The sequence below is a fragment of the Electrophorus electricus genome, chromosome 5 (genome assembly GCF_013358815.1).
Source record: "Electrophorus electricus isolate fEleEle1 chromosome 5, fEleEle1.pri, whole genome shotgun sequence".
Taxonomy (NCBI): Eukaryota; Metazoa; Chordata; class Actinopteri; order Gymnotiformes; family Gymnotidae; genus Electrophorus; species Electrophorus electricus.
This window is the reverse complement of record NC_049539.1, coordinates 2,354,845-2,367,925: the sequence shown is the minus strand read 5'-3', so window position 1 is coordinate 2,367,925 and position 13,081 is coordinate 2,354,845. Positions and strand designations below refer to the sequence as shown.

Below are 13,081 nucleotides of genomic sequence, written 5' to 3'. Positions count from 1 at the left end.
TCCTGGGCAGGCAGCATGGTCTTTTCAGACTTCTCCCTGAAGATGGCCCCAAAGCAGAAGGTTAGAGGTGCATGTTTCTGTATGGTTTATGTCTATGTGTGTGTGAGTGTGTGTGTGTGTGTGGGGGGGGGGGGGGGGGGGGGGTTGCTTTTCTGTCAGTCGGTGCCCTCATTATCTTATGTATTATATCATTTGGATTATGATGAGCTACATGACCTTGTGTTAGACATGTTCACAGTCTCCTTTTCACAGGTCACATGCCACACTGCAGATTAGACAGCAAAAAAAAAAGGGTTTTGTGGATGAATGTGTATTGCAATGCATTTCTCAGGTGGCTTTGCCTATGAATGCTTTCCCTTACACACATAATTACTCATACTCTACTCACCTGAGAAAGCAGGTAGATATGTCTGCAATGTATCTGTTGCTTTATACATCTGCTTCTTACTTAAGGAACGATCACAGTCATCAGATACTCCAATTGATGCTCAATACAGTGTGAACATGGTGTGGCTTTTAAAATATGTAATAATGGCTTATGAATGTTAAGTAGTGCAGGGGAGATGCAGGAGGAATAAGTGTGTAAGGAATCAGGAATAAGTGTGTAAGGAATCAGGAATAAGAGTGTAAGGAATCAGGAATAAGAGTTCACATGTGATGGAATGTATTTAGTGGTGTTAAATATGATCAAATCTGCTATTGCACCATGTTTTAGATCACAAAGCTAATTCATTTAAACATTATTATTATTACATTACTGATTATAATCAATATTAAGTCATATTCAATATTATGATTACTTGATGCTGTACAAATGTATTGCATTTGTCTGTGCTTTTTATGCATGATTGATTTTAAGGGTTGCATCATGATAATAAACATAACCCAACTGATATATGTTATTTTATAATTTTATTTTCAAAGTAATTCAAAAATAGTTTTACTGGTGCAGTTGTGTACAGGTAAGCAAAAACAATTTAGCTAGTGTTTCTGTCCTGCAATTGTTACTCTTCTCCGGTTATGAGACACCCAGCAGACAGACCACTGGGGTACATGGGAGCAGTGAAGCATTAGCGCAGCAGAACCCAGCAGATGAGCATGAGGCCTATCACTCAGCCTTTGAACGTCTCTTACTCCTTTAAAGGTTTTGCATTGTAAAGTATTGCATATTGTTTTCCGTATCTTGAATCCAGGTGTTTGTGGAGTTGAATGAATTAATCCTGGATAAGAACCAAGAGTTGCAGTGGCGGGAGAGAGCCCGTTGGATCAAATTTGAAGAGGATGTGGAGGAGGAGACCGATCGCTGGGGTAAACCCCACGTGGCTTCACTCTCTTTTCGTAGCCTGCTGGAGCTCCGGAAGACCATCTCGCACGGTGAGGACAGGGGTTATCAGCAGCTCTGCTCAAAGACCTCCTCCAACCTCTGCACAGCTTTTATATTACCTCGTCATGTCCAGGGTGGTTGAGGGGAAGAACTGCGATTTATAACTAGTTTAGTTTATAACTAGTTAAATCTAATTTTAGTGCTTCAGAGAAGTGAAATAGTTATTGAATCGGATTATTCTTTATGCATTAATAGTAGTAGTAGTACTATTAGTAGTATTATTAGTTGTACTTTTGTTAGTAGTTAGTAGCAGTATTAGTATTTTTGGTCGTAGTAGCAGTAGTAGTAGTGATGGTTGTAGTAGTTTTCGCATTGCCTTTTTTCTCTTGATTTTCAATGGCATAACTGGTTCCTCCAAAAATGCCACATTTCCCAGGTGCAGTGCTATTGGACCTGGACCAGAAGACTCTGCCTGGCATTGCCCATCAGGTGGTGGAGCAGATGATCATCTCCGATCAGATCAAAGCAGAAGACAGGACCAATGTCCTCCGGGCTCTGCTGCTCAAACACAGGTAACCTTCCATGAAATCTGCCTTTATGGGTGTGTCAGGTATGCCACGGTGGCACTGGGACAAATGATTCTGAAAGAGGAGATACATTGTGACGACTGAGCTGGATTGTGAAGGCAAATAATAAAGCTCAGAAGAATACAAGTCCTCCACAGCAGCAAAGGCAGTTCCACCAGGCAAATACTTTGTGTGATGGAAAGAAATGGTGCTTTGTAACCTAAACTACAACTTGGAATTCGGTGTGTGCTAAGATTTTAAAAAATAATATATTTGTACTTCTTTTCTAGTAGGCATAGTTGGCCGCACATTAGTGGCCTATACCATTTGTCTTCAAGAACCACGCTGAACACTAGCATGCACTAGTTTGCACTAGTATCGAATCACTTGTTATGAAAAAGTGTGCATTCATAAATCGCTATAGGCTTTTCCATATTCCGCACACCTTAGACTTAAACATCTGACGCGCTCCATTACCATCTTCACCGCCAGACTAGAACCTGGTATCCCCCCCTTTATCTGAAGCACATGTTGCTTTTGGACTCCCACTGTGTCACCTTTCCCTGGCCAGCACATGACTCCCTGCTGCTACTGTTGTTGTTCTCTCTCCTTCAGTCATCCCAGTGATGAGAAGGAGCACGCTTCCTTCCCGAGGAACATTTCCGCAGTGAGTCTGGCTTCGCTGATGGCTCATCATCCCCATCACCACAGCAGCAGCAGCAACCACCTCTCCCAACCCGAGACGTCGGTCACCGAGCCACTCATGGGCAGCCCCACTCCCAAGGCCGACACCATTCTGCACACGGAGACGGAGAAAAATGAGGCAAGTAGCAGCTGGCAGAATGAATCCCGTTTGCCCCCGTTTCTCAAAATCATTGTAGGGTTAAAATCATCTTAAATGAGAGAGAGAGTGTGTGTGTGCGGTAAATATAATACTCTCTCTACCATTTAAAGATGATCTTTGTGTTATGACACTTTCAGGAAACTCACTCCTGGTTTGTTTTTGTAGATTTCACAGGATAGATTTTCTGTGCACACCAAATAGATCTAGATAGAACAGATAGAAAGCTCTAGAGCTAATTGCGTCTCTTTTTTTTCTACTTGTTATTTTATTTTTTATTTTATTTTATTTCTTTTATTGTTCAAATCCATATATTATATTGAGTTATCTCTTTTTTATTTAGATTTTAGTTAATTTATCAATTGTATGTTGCTTAATCATCTAATGGTTTTTATGCTTTTTATGTGTGATTGCAGAAAGAGACTGCACCAGCTAGTGGCATGCACAAATCCAAATCCAAACATGAGCTAAAACTATTGGAGAAGATTCCAGAAAATGCAGAGGCCACTGTTGTACTTGTGGGTAAGATGCTTGTGGGTAAGACCACCGTTGTACTTGTGGTTAAAGGTGCAATCTGAATGCAAATTTAGAGAGAAACCTGTGCTCCTGATTTAATGGAAACACCATAAAGATGTTGAAAGAGCTAAAGTATACCAAAAAAAAATGTGTTTTTAATTTATTCATAAAAGTCTAAAGTGCTCAAAATGAATAAATCAAAGAAATAACTGTAAGTGAATAGCCTTCTCTGAGATACTCTGTTAAACCCCCCTAAGCCACCAGATGGCGGCAGAGAGCTCATTCTTAGTGATGTGCCTGAGGGTAAGGTACTTAAGGAAAGCTCTTTGCCGATTCTGTGCTCATGAATTTTCTGTCTTGAATTTTCCTTAGACTGAGTAAGCCACCATCAGATATTAAAACCTCAGAGCAGATATGAAGCTCAAAAGATTAAACAAGAAACAAAATGCACCAAGCCCATCTGAGAATAGTGGAATTTGGGTTAATGTGGAAGGGAGGTAGGAGACTCCTCCAAAGCAAATACGCAGTCCTAGTGCAGGATTGGAACAGCTACTCACAAGGTAACACGTTACCAGCGCACCACAGAGGGGGGCGCAAGAGAGCTTACCAGGTGGAAAACCTCGCAAGCACTGGTGCCTGAATAGAGGTGGAAGAAAGGAACCACGGTCAGGGTTAAACAGGCTGATGTTCTCAGGCTGAGGGAGCAAAGGGGAAATGAACACTGGCCAAAACAGGGGAGTGCAAGCTAGAGAGAGGAAGCCAGAGCAATTGCAAGCTGTCTTTCTTTAGTCTTCTTGTATTCTTACCTCAGGGCATGAATGGCTTAACTTAAGCAGGACAGAAATGTATTGAACCGTCAACCTTCTGATTACCAGTCGAGTATATTTGTTATATTTCATTTTAACAGGAGATGGTGAATTTAAGATAAGATACCCGGGCAGGTATTATCAAAAAGCCTTCAAACATGTAATGTTTACGAGCGGCTATGTAATAATGACCCCCAATAGTGACTCTCACCTACTCCTCATGGCGTAAGCTTTCATGTCACTACATCAGGGCACAGTTTTCAGGCATACCAGAAGGCAGCTCAGTACTGAGACAGGCCCCCACCCCTCACACACACACTGCCTTTATGAAGAAAACCACTGGGATGGTTCCAGTGGATGTCCAAGGACCAGGTTGCTTGTTAATTGGGTAAAAGCATGTGAGTTTATCACTTGGGTTTCTCTTCTCATCAGCCCCATTACAAAAGCTAAAAATATGAAATCCTGCAGTAAAATTTGTCAAACCCTCATTACTGCAAGCACAATTAAATATTACGGAAACAGTTAATCAAAATGGTTAGAAAAAAAGTCACACAATAGTGATCATAACAAACTCCCTCAAGAGAAACACGTCCAACACTGTCACAAAGCAGTAAATTTAGTCGTAATACCGTGTTCTCCTGTGTCTCTCCTCAGGCAGTGTTGATTTCCTGGAGCAGCCCACTATGGCGTTTGTGCGTCTGCTGGAAGCCGTAGAGTTGGACTCGGTGTTGGAGGTGCCGGTTCCTGTGCGGTTTCTCTTTGTTCTGCTTGGACCCCCCAGCACCAGCATGGACTACCACCAGATTGGCCGGTCCATATCTACTCTTATGTCCGACAAGGTCAACTAAAGCCCGGTTGTGACACACTAAACATGCCTTGAAGTCACTGCCTTCAATTATACCATTTTTTCTATCACAGAGAGCATGATCGTGTCATTGAGGTAACAAGGTAAAGGGGATGTCATTGAGGTAACGGAAGATTATATTTTGACCCATATCCAGTCCTTCCACGAGGCAGCTTATCTGGCAGATGAGCGGCAGGACCTGCTGAATGCCATTAACAGTTTTCTGGACTGTAGCATTGTGTTGCCCCCCTCGGAGCTGGGTGGCGAGGAACTCCTGCGATCCGTAGCTCACTTCCAGAGAGAGATGCTCCGCAAAAGAGAGGAACAGGAGGTTGGCTTGATGTCCAAGGAACCCAAGAGCACAGAGGAGAAAGGTCAGACAATATCTGAGTACATGTGTGAGAGATCAATGACTGATAGATGCAAACATTACAGACTGGCACCTCTCTGTCGTATTATGGCTGTATGTCACAAATATATTAAAAGGAATTAAAAGTTGGATTTTTGATGGAAGGCTGAATCAATATTGCACATTAAAGGTCTGAGAGCTATGTCATCCTACTGCAGAGGCTCTATTGGCTCCCTTTAAACCTGACGATGACCCACTGCAACGCACGGGTCGGCCCTTTGGTGGCCTGATCCGGGACGTCCGACGTAGGTATCCAAAGTACATCAGCGACTTTAAGGATGCTCTAGACCCCCAGTGCATGGCAGCCATCATCTTTATTTACTTTGCTGCTCTTTCGCCTGCAATCACATTTGGAGGGCTGCTCGGTGAGTGGAGTCCAACACAACTGGAAACTTTAATGCATAAAATGTTTTGCTGAAGCAAAAAGAGTAAAAGGTGATTAAACTTAGCCATGTCAATGTAATCTAGATCAAATGTATTTGTGAAAACTATACTAAATTATTCTACCTTTAAAAAGAAACAGAGACAGTGCCTTTTTAATTATGAATGATAGTTATAAGATGAACTGAAGTTTTGGTCATCTGTTTTTTAAATCTAATTTAATGATTCCTTATGAAGAAAGCCTGTTGAACTGCCTTGAACAGGTGAGAAGACAGAGGGGCTAATTGGTGTGTCGGAGCTGATTGTGGCCACATGTATACAGGGAGTGCTCTTCTGCCTGTTGGGAGCTCAGCCACTGCTAGTGGTGGGCTTCTCTGGGCCTTTGCTAGTATTTGAAGAAGCATTCTTCTCTGTGAGTTCTAATTTGTAATGAAAAAATAAGAGCACTTTTATACTGATAACAGATCTTAATTGGTTAATGAATTACTATTTACCACTAATTACCAAACCACACATATTCAATGCCATGTTGGGACCTGATGTTCACTTCAATTCAACATAGTATTGTTTGTCCTGTGTGTATTTTGCTACCCAACAATGATTTACATTCTTATTTTGGTGGCTATAGTTCTGCAAGAGTAACGATCTGGAGTACCTCACGGGCCGGGTGTGGATCGGATTCTGGCTTGTAGTCATTGTGGTGGTCATGGTGGCGTTGGAGGGCAGCTTCCTGGTTCGATTTGTGTCCCGTTTCACCCAGGAGATTTTTTCCATCCTAATTTCCCTCATTTTCATCTATGAGACTTTCTACAAACTAGCCAAGGTCAGTTTATGGGAAATGACCCAGTAAATGTAAACTACAGTTTCAAGCGAATACACAAATATTTTCAATTCACATGGAGTTCTGAAAAGAATAAACTTTGACCTACCGATAAATATTTAATTTGGTCCAATGTACATGCTAACTGTTTTTATTTGCTTAATTTTGCAGTATGTAGTTGTTCTTGAATGCAAATCTTATTTTTCCTGAAGATATTTCAAGAGCATCCCCTGCAGCGCTGCTCATTTGTGAATGGATCAGTACTGCCGAATGCGTCTGAAAGCTCCTCTGTGGAGAACCTCACCTGGAACCAGCTAGCAGAGAACAGCAGCTCACCAGGGACGGCTAAGGTGATAGGAGAGCCAAACACAGCTCTCCTGTCGCTGGTGCTCATGTCAGGGACATTCTTCATCGCTTTCTATCTGCGAAAGTTCAAAAACAGTGCCTTCTTTCCTGGCAGAGTGAGAAAATGTCCACTTGTTTTCTGATTACTGTTTACATAAAGATCATTCGAAGATTCAAAAAGCTAAAAACTGGTACTAGTGAATTTCAGTCATTTGAGTCTATTGATTTAAAGTATCCCTGAATGACACAACTGATCTATAACAGCAACTGCACTGTCATGTTTGAAAGCCTTTTCTTTGATGTCTGTCCCAGCTGCGGAGGGTGATTGGAGATTTTGGAGTGCCCATTGCCATCCTAGTTATGGTGCTGGTAGATTACAGCATCCAGGACACTTACACACAAGTGAGATGCTCTGCCTAAGAATTTATCTTCCTGATGCCATTTATTCTATGACTATGAAAGTAACAGTAGATTACATTCATCTCACCATTTATGAGTCCAGAAGCTGAGTGTTCCACATGGCTTCTCTGTGACGACCCCAGCAAAGCGAGGGTGGGTAGTGAACCCCCTGGGCTCTCAGACACATTTCCCCATCTGGATGATGGCTGCCAGCGCTCTGCCTGCACTTCTTGTATTTATACTCATCTTCATGGAGACACAGATCACCACGTGAGTCACACCCGCACACACTAAACAAAAGAGTAAAGTGCAGAGCTTCTAAAATGCTTTGCTAACTGAAATGATCACTTTCAGGTTGTGAATATTAATATATTTGAATTAGTTTTTATATGTCATTTATACATTTCACTGGTCAAATCAAAAATAATTACTTACTTCAAGGTAATGTTCCTTGGTGTGTCCCTAAAAAGGGAAATGTTATCTTGTCTATAACATAAAAACAAATGAATAATATGAACAGTAACAATTTACAAGTAGTAAAATACAGGGCAAAACCAAGTACAGCAAAATACATTTATACAGTTCATAATGTTTGACATTTTATGCTGTAACACAATAGAATAGTAAGTGAGTTTGAATAATTATTGAATGTACATCCTGACTTTAAGCAAAACAATTTTCTCTCAATCCCTGCAGGCTGATAGTGAGTAAGAAGGAACGGATGTTGATTAAGGGCTCTGGGTTCCACCTGGACCTGCTCCTGATTGTCACCGTGGGAGGCATTTGCGCTCTGTTCGGTCTTCCGTGGATGGCTGCTGCCACCGTGCGCTCTGTGACCCACGTCAACGCTCTGACTGTGATGAGCAAAGCTGTTGCTCCTGGAGACAAGCCTCGCATCCAAGAGGTCAAAGAGCAAAGGGTGACTGGACTGCTGGTGGCAGTTCTTGTAGGTGGGTCATTTTGGTACCTGTAACATTCTGATGTCAACATTTCAACCTAAATAACTACTTTTTTGTGTTGCACCATGGTCCTGGAGGAACATTATCTCGTTTTTGTTGTGTACTTGTATATAGCTGAAATGACAATAAAACTATCTTTGTAATTCATTAACTAATTATGGCCTTTATAGGTGATGTGGTTTAGGATGTCAAGGGACATCTTTCTACATCATCTAAGAAATTTGACTTTTATCACCTTCACAACTAGTTATAATGCATAGCTTTGATTGTTCTGGAAGTCATTATCATGGTATACTTTCTCCTCTGAAAGCCTCGGACTGTAACTACTGTTAACTAATATTAACTGTATAGTATTAACTACTTTCCCTATTTTAGCAATGTTATATGATTGAGTGCCATTTGGGATTCAGCATTTAAGTTCAATACATTTAAATGACATGGACTAATAAGGGTTAACGTTACATAACCGAGTAGGCTGTGTAGCTCGGTCAGTGTAGTTGCTGAGTGTGCCGTCTCTGTCCAGGTCTTTCCATAGTGATCGGAGATCTCCTGCGACAGATCCCTATTGCAGTGCTCTTTGGGATCTTCCTCTACATGGGTGTGATGTCCCTGAATGGGATCCAGTTAACCGAACGCATCCAGCTGCTCCTCATGCCTCCAAAATACCACCCAGACCACATTTACATACGCAAGGTCAGCACTCGCACGTCCTGCAAAGTGCATCACACCCCTTCACATGCTCTCTACAGAGAATGATGGCCACATGTTTTCTAAGGGGTTTGCCATGTTTGTAATTGACCTTGCTCTTTGCTCAGTAATACACTGAACATTTTGTTAGTAATAAAACTGATCCGCTCTGTAATATAAATTGTGTATCTATTTTTATACACAATTTTCCCACTTCAAGGGAAAAAAATGTAAAAGTTTAATTAAATAGCTAAAAAATTGCTTTGTACTTGGTTGCAAGCATTCAGTCCTTTGATCAGGCAATCAGTGACTGTCTGCAATCTATGGACATCTACAGACATTGGGTTTGGTTCTGTAGACACTGGGTTTGGTTCCTGGTGTCTTGTGAGTTTTGTCTTTAGTGAGTAAACTTCTTGTAGGAGTGTAACAATTTGATTCTGTTGCTCTTTAGGAAACAATTCGATGCATCATGTAATATCAAATGTAAACACAATGCAAGCCAATGCAATAATTATTTATTCTTACATTCCAAAAGTGAAGTTGAATCGCTGCATTAAAATCATATTTAAATGCAGTACCTTTTCCATGAGAAGCCTATTCATGTTTTATTCTTTTTTTATGCCAAAGTCCAAAGTGCCCCTTGAATTGACCTTTGATCTCTTGTGTGTGGCCCAGGTGCGGACCCTGCGCATGCACCTGTTCACGGCCGTGCAGGTGGTGTGTCTGGCCACCCTGTGGGCTGTCATGTCCACAGCAGCCTCACTAGCCTTTCCCTTCGTCCTCATCCTTACTGTGCCGCTGAAGATGTTCCTCCTCCCGCGCATCTTTACCACACGCGAGATGCAGTGTGTAAGCATGCTGAAGTTCTTACCACCAAAGAACAATCAAACGCGTTTACATACTTCACAGATACTTTTAATGTCAGTCTTTTTGTTTCCATTCACTTCCAAACCAGCCAGGAATCAGGTTACTTACATGACAAACTTCCATCATCTTAATATCCATTGTTTTCTGTAGTGTGGGTAATGTGGGTGTCACTGGAAAACTGCAGGTTGAAGCAAGACTTATTTGGTACTTATAATCCGTGTAATCAGTCATACAAAAATACCAACAGGAACTGGTGGTCATCCACGTCCAAGCTAACTTTCACTGAAAAGGTGTGTTTTGTTTGTTCGTTTGTGAGCAGGGTACTGTTGTTGCATGTTTGGCCTCACGTTGTTTACTGTGCCGCAGCTGGATGCCGATGACACAGAGCCCACCTTTGATGAGAAGGAGGGACAAGATGAGTACACAGAGATGCACATGCCGGTCTGACCTGTGCTGCTGCAACACATCCCCCCTGCTGTCTATCATTCCTTTTATCGCTGGTGATGTATTCATATTTAAGCCATGAATTTTCTATTTTATCGGTATATCTATGGTGATCAATGATCAGTTAACGGTGTGTGTGTTTGTGCTCAGATCAGTAGCTTTGCCCACAGAGGTGTTTGATGTTTGTAGGTTTCCTGTCTTGAAACTGTTTATAATCTCGACACGAAGTTCTTCCACTGTTGAAAGGCTCATATTTACTCTGATCGACAAACTTGAAATCCATGTATGAAATCTCTGTCCCATGTAAATGTTACAAGAAGTCTGGAGCCAGTACTGCGTGTTACTGAGTGGATTTTGCACAGTGTTGCAAATCTGAGCGTTTTTATAGCGGATGATCACATATGTGATCATTAAATGATGAAAGTGGTTTATAAATGGGCCACTTTGACAAAAGCTGAATTCTATTCAGCCGCATGACACGACATTAAAGAAAACCATTTATCACTGTCTGCATCTACCTAGAGGAGTGTTGGCTTGGTAACTCCCCTCCTGTAGTTCTTCACTGGATCTCTTACAACAGCCTTCGTAAAAAAGATTTTAAAAATAGAAAAATTATGCTTGGCTTTCCTTTTTCTGGTTTTTCTGCTTGCTTGCCTTTTCACAAACCGCTATTATGGCTATTAGTTTTCTGAACTACATTATATAATTTGGTCTACCACGGCTACACTGCCATACAGATGCATCAAACTATGACAGCCAGTAGCATGGTCGTCATCCATACTTAATTTAATTTTCATTGAAAACAACACGACCTGGCTATTGGCTACCTGCACATTGAAGGTAAGAGTTGCCAAACTCCAATCTTTTTCTTCATATGTGACTCAGTTTTGGCACTTGTACAGGTGTGACAGAGCTCAGTGGTTAACGTACTTGCCTAGTAATCGGAAGGTTGCTAGTTCAAGCCCCACTATGCCAAGGCCCTTGACCCTGAGTTACCCATGTTGTATTCAGTCATAACTGTAAGTCCTTTTTGGATAAATGTGTCAGCTAGATGCCATAAATGTAAATATGTAGTATTGAGATCTGCAACATATCCAATTCATGACATGCAGCCGCTGTGGGAACAGTCAGATTGGTTTTCCTGTGACTTTTACATCAATGTATCTCAACATTTGTCATAACTTCACACTTGGCAGGAAAACAATACAACAGACACATCGAGATATTCCTCTCCTGTGAAGTAGCTGCTCTGATTCCACAGAGAGATGTCATTAAAATCTTCAGCCTTTATGCCTCATCACCCTCATTAGAATTTGTAGACAGTCTCATCAATATGAGCGCTAGATTAGTGTCTGATTGTTTAAGTTTCATCTGCATGAGTGTGTCGTGTGAAGCACTGTTCCTTGGTGCACGTGGATTAGCTCTGGTGCAAGATCTATTCAATTTAATGGAAGATATGGGCCAGAGTAGAAATATATTGTGAATGAGCAAAATAAATAAATAAAAAATCACATTTTGTTAGTAAATTGGATTTAAGCCACTTTTACCTGCAGTGTGAACACAGCTTTTTAGGAATATCTGTGGAGCAGTGCACTTTTGTTCCATGTTTGGCCTAATGATATATACATACAAAACAAGGAATTGTTGAAATTATGCAAAATGTAAGTCATGACTGTTGTAATGTTATAATTGTTGTTCACATTTAGCATTCCAAACAATTAACTACATGAGAATAAGGTAACTTGGTCAGTAGCTTCTATCTCTGTTTAATTGAATGGTTCAGTTTAACATGCCATTTTTGAAATAGCTGTTCCCTTTGAAATGTGCAATTAAGCATGGTAATGTATAATGATGTAAAAATAATTTTATTAATCATGTATTATTGAAGAAATAATTTTATTTTTGTATGATTAGTGTCATCACTGGGAATTTTGTAATTCCCAATACATTATGGAAAAGCACCAAGTTAAACTCCAAAACACTGTTAAAAAGGGTAATGGTATCTCTGTGGTTAAGATACTTGACTTGTAATCAGAAGGTTGCTGGTTTAAACCCCACTACTGCCAAGTTGCCACTGTTGGGTCCCTGAGCAAGACCCTCAAGTTGTACTCACTTTGGATAAAAGTGTCTGTTAAATGTAAATTTCCAAGGAGGTGAGGTTATGTTCAAAATAAGTAGTATTTCTCACATCACTGTTGTTATTATTACTATTGTTTTTAACATAATAGAGACTAATGTTGAAAGACTGAAGTGAAGACCTTTAACCCAGTACCCTGTGGGTCTTTCTGAAATCTGTGGTTTTGGGGCTTTTTTTTGCCCCATCTTTTAACAAAATTGTATTATTTGTAATGCCTCCAAAGACATTTAATTCTATACTTGTAACACTTTATAAATGCTGCAGCATCCACAACATATAGAAACTCATACTCTAATGTGATAGTGTGCTATTCCTGTACAGACTGGGGATTCAGGGTAGCTTGTAACTATCCTCTGTTTTGTTATTTATTGTTTTTCAACGAATCCTCAAAACAGTAACAGTAAACATTAGATAACATTAGTACAATTACTAGTTGCTTTCATTCCTGTCACAGTATTTTTATTTATAGACACAGTCTATATACAGTTTAATCAACTAATACTAATTTACTAAAACAGCATCTGGCCACAGCACACACACTGATTTGGCTGAGAACCTGGCTGGAATATTTATCTTTTTATTTATATATTTTTGAGGGTAATCAAAAAATTCTTAAATAACATGAATTACTTATTTGTAAAATGGTATAAAACATGGGTTTAGAGTAATACAATTATGATGTTGCTTAAATAGTAAATTAATATTGCATTTGCCTATTATACCTGCTAATGACACA

General features: G+C 40.4%; 1 protein-coding gene across 5 annotated transcripts in view; it reads left to right on the top strand.

Annotated features, from left to right (window-relative positions):
* Positions 1-11,914, top strand: part of slc4a2b (solute carrier family 4 member 2b) — a 39,839-nt gene extending 27,925 nt beyond the window's left edge. For all 5 annotated transcript variants that reach the window (XM_035526002.1, XM_035526000.1, XM_035526001.1 and 2 more), the window contains 16 exons: positions 1,194-1,374; positions 1,761-1,896; positions 2,506-2,713; positions 3,148-3,253; positions 4,708-4,892; positions 5,055-5,271; positions 5,465-5,671; positions 5,951-6,099; positions 6,316-6,510; positions 6,720-6,968; positions 7,165-7,254; positions 7,355-7,521; positions 7,948-8,201; positions 8,734-8,903; positions 9,573-9,746; positions 10,131-11,914. In XM_035526002.1, the coding sequence (XP_035381895.1) occupies positions 1,194-1,374; positions 1,761-1,896; positions 2,506-2,713; positions 3,148-3,253; positions 4,708-4,892; positions 5,055-5,271; positions 5,465-5,671; positions 5,951-6,099; positions 6,316-6,510; positions 6,720-6,968; positions 7,165-7,254; positions 7,355-7,521; positions 7,948-8,201; positions 8,734-8,903; positions 9,573-9,746; positions 10,131-10,211 (2,769 nt within the window). In that variant the 3' untranslated portion in view covers positions 10,212-11,914. The remainder of the gene's footprint in view (positions 1-1,193; positions 1,375-1,760; positions 1,897-2,505; positions 2,714-3,147; positions 3,254-4,707; positions 4,893-5,054; positions 5,272-5,464; positions 5,672-5,950; positions 6,100-6,315; positions 6,511-6,719; positions 6,969-7,164; positions 7,255-7,354; positions 7,522-7,947; positions 8,202-8,733; positions 8,904-9,572; positions 9,747-10,130) is intronic.
* Positions 11,915-13,081: the final 1,167 nt, after the last annotated feature.